Below are 4828 nucleotides of genomic sequence, written 5' to 3'. Positions count from 1 at the left end.
TACCGTGTTTCCCCGAAAATAAGACACTGTCTTATATTTTTTTTGGCTCAAAAAAACACACTAGGTCTTATTTTCGGGGCAGGTCTTATTTTTTTGTTTATTTTTTTAATGTACAACAACCCGCACTTATTCATGTAGAAAAGTCTACATGTATTCATGTACAAAAAAATGATGATCAAGGCAATTAGGGGTGCCGTGCCTTTCCAAGAGCAATGTGATAACCAATTGCTGGCCAGAATGTGCGAAGAACACTTTCACTATTGATTCCTCACAGGCGGAGCGCATTTGGTATCACTCCGTCTGTGACAGGAGCCGGCGCTATAGAAAAGGCATCGGCTTATGCGGCTCTGCTCCTTCCGGTGCCGCCTCGCTTCCTCTAGCGCTGGCTTGGTTGGCACCGCTGATTCTCTCCTGCCTCTCCCGCGGCTCTTCAAGTTCCCCCTTATGCCACCACCGGCCCTGGGAATGGTCACAACTAGGTCTTATTTTCGGGGTAGGTCTTATATTCTAGCAAGTCCCAAAAATAGTACTAGGTCTTATTTTCAGGGTAGGTCTTATTTTTGGGGAAACAGGGTAGTTATAACAAAACTCTACGTCTGTCCCCACAGCTGTAGACACATTTTCCTATTCCCCTTTACACTTTACAATACTGCTCGCTGAAAAACATGTTCCACCTCTTTACACCACACCGTCACAATGACCAGGCAGCTTCAAACTTTATAAGATCAAATCCCACAGACAGTGACATTAGTACCTAATACTTTAACATTGCCAAGCTCAGTGACCTGGGTCTTCATTTTTACTGTCATGTGGACCTAAACATGCCAGATAGTCAGTCTCCAGATCTGCCTCTATGTCACATCACAAGTGGTACATTTCAAAGAAATGACAAAACAAGCATCATACAGTGTTCGGGATACATAGATACAGAACTAAAAGGTCAGCTTACCTCGTATCTGTGATGTCGTCTGCCCCATTTGCTGCTTGAGTCTGTAAAATATATAGTGCCGTTCTGGGACAACTCAAGTCCATTCAAGAACCTGAATGGTATTCCATCCACCCCTGCAAAGATATACTGTATGTAATACTTTAAATTGCTCTAACAAAGCTGTCCACATCCTCGACATCATTCTCATTTTCTCCTAGTAAATACAAACTACTGACTGTCATAGGGGTCTGTTTATAAAACATTCCAGGCCGATTGTCTTTGTGAACAACATTAGCAGGACGTTATGGCCACTGGTTGCAGCTGAGAAGCATACAAACTTCCTTTGCTCCCCTGCTCCATCTAGTGGCCCTAATGCACTGTGAACCTTATTTGCAGACATGTTTGCGTGGCGAAAAGCTTTATAAATAGACTCCTAAGTGTCACTTGTACAGGTGCTTCTTCTTATAGTTTTTATTTATAATAGTAGTTTTACCTAAAGCTATAGTAATAAAAGAAATTAAATAAAAAGAATAACTCCTGACCTACCTCTGGCCCCATTATATATACTGTATATACTATATATATATACTGTATATATATACAGGGCTTGAAAAATCCGCCCGTCCGCTACGAGAGGACGGTGGAGCCCAACGAATAGCTTCGCGGCCGGTCGTTGTAATTACACGGCCGGCCGGGAGCTTTACATTCTAGCAATCGAGCTTCTCGAGACGCCCGATCGCTTGTATTACCATCAGCTGTCACTGCCGGTCCCGAGATCCGCTGTGCCCGATGCGGCCGGGACCGGCACGGGTCTGTGACAGGAGATCAAACGGAGGTCAGTACATGATCTCCCTTTGATCTACTCTCCAGTCCCAGAATGCAGGAAGTGATCTACATTACATCACTTCCTGCATTCAGTGTCACTCTCCAGCTACAGAAGCTGATGAAGCAGATCTCTGCTTCATCAGCTTCTCTGGTTGTCCCTAGGTGACATTAGGGGTCTTGGAGACCCCTGATGTCTTCATAAATGGGACCTGTCATGTAAATTGGCTATCACATAGGGGGCTTCTTAGCTTAGTTTTTTTTTAAATTTACTGTACTTGTTTTCATTATATAGTAAAAAATCCCCCCCCCCGTGGTGATTATATACCACCAAAAGAAAGCTCTATCTGTCCCCAAAAAATGTTAACATAAATTGCACGGCTATAATCCGGTCATGCTGACTGGTGAGACACCCTAAAAATTTTCAAGCCCTGTATATATATATTTCCTGACACCGTACATGGCAGCATACAATGGGTATGGCTCCGCCCCCAGCCCAATCACAGGACCAGTTATACTATAAATTAAAGCCCGCCTCCCAAGGCCACCATTCTTTTTTCTGTCCTCACTGCTCAAGCCGGTTATACTAAGAATAGGTTGGAGTTTTTTCCCTCAGCTTGCCGGTTTCTTCTGGCCTGCCGCACAGGTTCAGCCTCTCCTGTTGTGAAGTTCCCTTTGTTCAGGTGGCTAAATGCAATCTTATAAGGGAAGCCTCCCCCGTAGCCTTGGAGTTGGGGTGCAGGAAATGGTCTCTTGGGGTCTCTTCATGTTCGGATGCTTCCTCCATCATGGCGGCAGGTTGAACACCTGCTTAGCCTCCTGGCCTTGTGACTCCAGAGAAGAACCGTGACTCAGCTGCATCATCAGAAACTATGGTTGTACTGGGATGATCACATGCATGGGCATGCTGACAAGTAGGATCCACTCCATTTTCTTTCAATGAGTTGGTTTTAGAAATACATGTGCTGCTATTTCCTGTGGCCTTGCAGAGCTGCTTTGCTCTGGCTGAATCTTTCTGAATATCTGTTATGTCTGTAGATCCCTTCAGTTTTCTATGTGTGCTTACAAGAACCTTACATTCATGTACTGGCATCAGGAAAGGAAAATTACCGATAGGTAAGTATACAATTTTCCGTTATATATAAATAAAACTCTGCTTTCCCAGTTTCAGTGTCTCCTCCTTGTTACCTTCATTGTTAGAGAGAAGAAGCTCTTTTTCTCCAGTCAGTGGATGTACCCTGAACAATCCAAAATAGGAATCAGCTACAATTAGATACCCATCACTGTCTAATCGTACTCCATGTGGACGTCCGCACACTGGCTCATATTCAGGAACGCCTGCAAGGAATAGAAACATTAGTACTTAGTGCTAATGTATTGGTATTCTAATTATGAGTGACATGAAAGAAGATATTCTTGAAGCAACAACTGGCCCCTTCTTCCAAATGCATATCCTATCTACACACTCATCATAACCACAAATAAAAGCCAGCAGTGGGGTTTTTTTTGTTTTTATTTTATAAAGAGCAACTAATCATAATTTCATTTTACTGTTAATCTGAGTTATGCTGAAAGCTGAACTCTGAGCAAAAAAAATTAATTAATTTAAATATATTTCACAATAGCCACAAAGGATAAAAATTCACTTTGTGTGCACCAAATGCCTTTACAACCCCCAATGTAACGTTAATACATGTAGAAGTGACATCATCAGTGGACTGTACATAGACTGTGCAGAGAGCAGAGCTGTGGGAGGGACCCAGCAGGCCCTCCCAATACAAACTGCCTGCAGAAAACTACAGGAGGGGCGGAGACAAGACCAGTCACCTTGCATGTGAAAGAGAGCAGCAGTGACCTGTCATTATTACCAGAAGCTCTTGCACAGAGGAAAAGTTTCACACTGGATTACTGCCCAGATCTGGAAGAAATACACAAAGCGCACACCAGGATTCAAGTAAAAATACACAGGCCGGAGGGCGCATGCGCGGGCTACGCCAAGATGGCCGCTTAGCGTGAGTGCTCTGCACCTCGGCGGCACGATACCTCTTCCCGGCAGCTAGGAAAGCTTTGCGCGGCACGATCGAGGCTGAAGGGTGCTAAGGTCCCGCTCTAGATCCGGACGAGCAGACGAGGCTTGGGTCGGCCCGAGGCCGTGTAACGAGGCCGCACTCTGGGGTTCTGACAGGCGGCTCCCCCCCCTCGAAAAAACCATGCTAGAGGCTGGGGGCAGAGAGGGACACGAGGGATGCTGACGCTGAAGTCACGCTGAAGCTAGTCACCCAGCCAGAGAAATCTGTGAACAGGCGCCGCGAGAGATAAGGTACAGAGGGGTCATTAACATCTTCAGTACTGGCAGATGGGAAGCCACAGACACAGCAGAGGTAAAACAAATGATATGGACTCTGAATTTGCATATGCAGTGCTGCACTATAAGTATTAACTAAGGGACTTTGTATGCAATATGAAGCAAAATGCAATATGAAGCAGAAGATGTTACCTATATCTGATTGATTATCTGATTGAGGGCTGGAAAACACAAAGTGTTAACTAGAGACTGTGTATGCAGAAGACTAAGATGGACCACTGTTTCTATAGAAGCCTGGAAGCCTGGCAATGAGCGTCTTCTAAGCAAGGAGTCTATGGGATGGTATAATATAGTGGTTTCTGCTGATTATTGGGGAAAAGTCCACTAAACATCTTAGAGACTATGCGCTTCTTTTTTGGTTGCTTTTCTTTTCCCTCTCCTCCCTCTCTGTTTTTGCTTATACATTGTGCGTTTGTGTTAAACTGAAAGGCAGGACAAAATCAAGGAAAACAGAACAAATATTCAAAAGAATTATCAACCTATAAAATTGGGAATCATAAAAGCAGCTTCAGCGGTCAATAGATCTCAATGGCCGGGAGAGGGCCTAAAAAATCTAAGAAGCAGTCACAGAAGCAAAGGTCAGAGACCCTGAAATCCAAGATGGCAGCAGTACCATCTTCTTCGCCTATACAACAGAAACATACAAGAGCTAGACACAGCGATGTGGAAGATTCTTCTGACTCCACACATCGGACCTTAGCGAGTACAGATTC

General features: G+C 44.4%; 1 protein-coding gene across 1 annotated transcript in view; it reads right to left on the bottom strand.

Annotated features, from left to right (window-relative positions):
- The window catches only part of LOC108801716 (adipocyte plasma membrane-associated protein-like), an 11441-nt gene extending 8221 nt beyond the window's left edge, over positions 1-3220 (bottom strand). The window contains exons 1-3 of the mRNA XM_018573618.1: positions 3217-3220; positions 2939-3088; positions 950-1062 (exon numbers count right to left, since the gene is read on the bottom strand). Coding sequence (XP_018429120.1) covers positions 950-1062; positions 2939-3088; positions 3217-3220 — 267 coding nt within the window. The remainder of the gene's footprint in view (positions 1-949; positions 1063-2938; positions 3089-3216) is intronic.
- Positions 3221-4828: the final 1608 nt, after the last annotated feature.

Source organism: Nanorana parkeri, unplaced genomic scaffold (assembly GCF_000935625.1).
Source record: "Nanorana parkeri isolate BGI_ZX_2015 unplaced genomic scaffold, ASM93562v1 scaffold2458, whole genome shotgun sequence".
NCBI lineage: Eukaryota > Metazoa > Chordata > Amphibia > Anura > Dicroglossidae > Nanorana > Nanorana parkeri.
The sequence above is the reverse complement of the archived record's forward strand: the minus strand, read 5'-3'. Positions and strand labels throughout refer to the sequence as shown.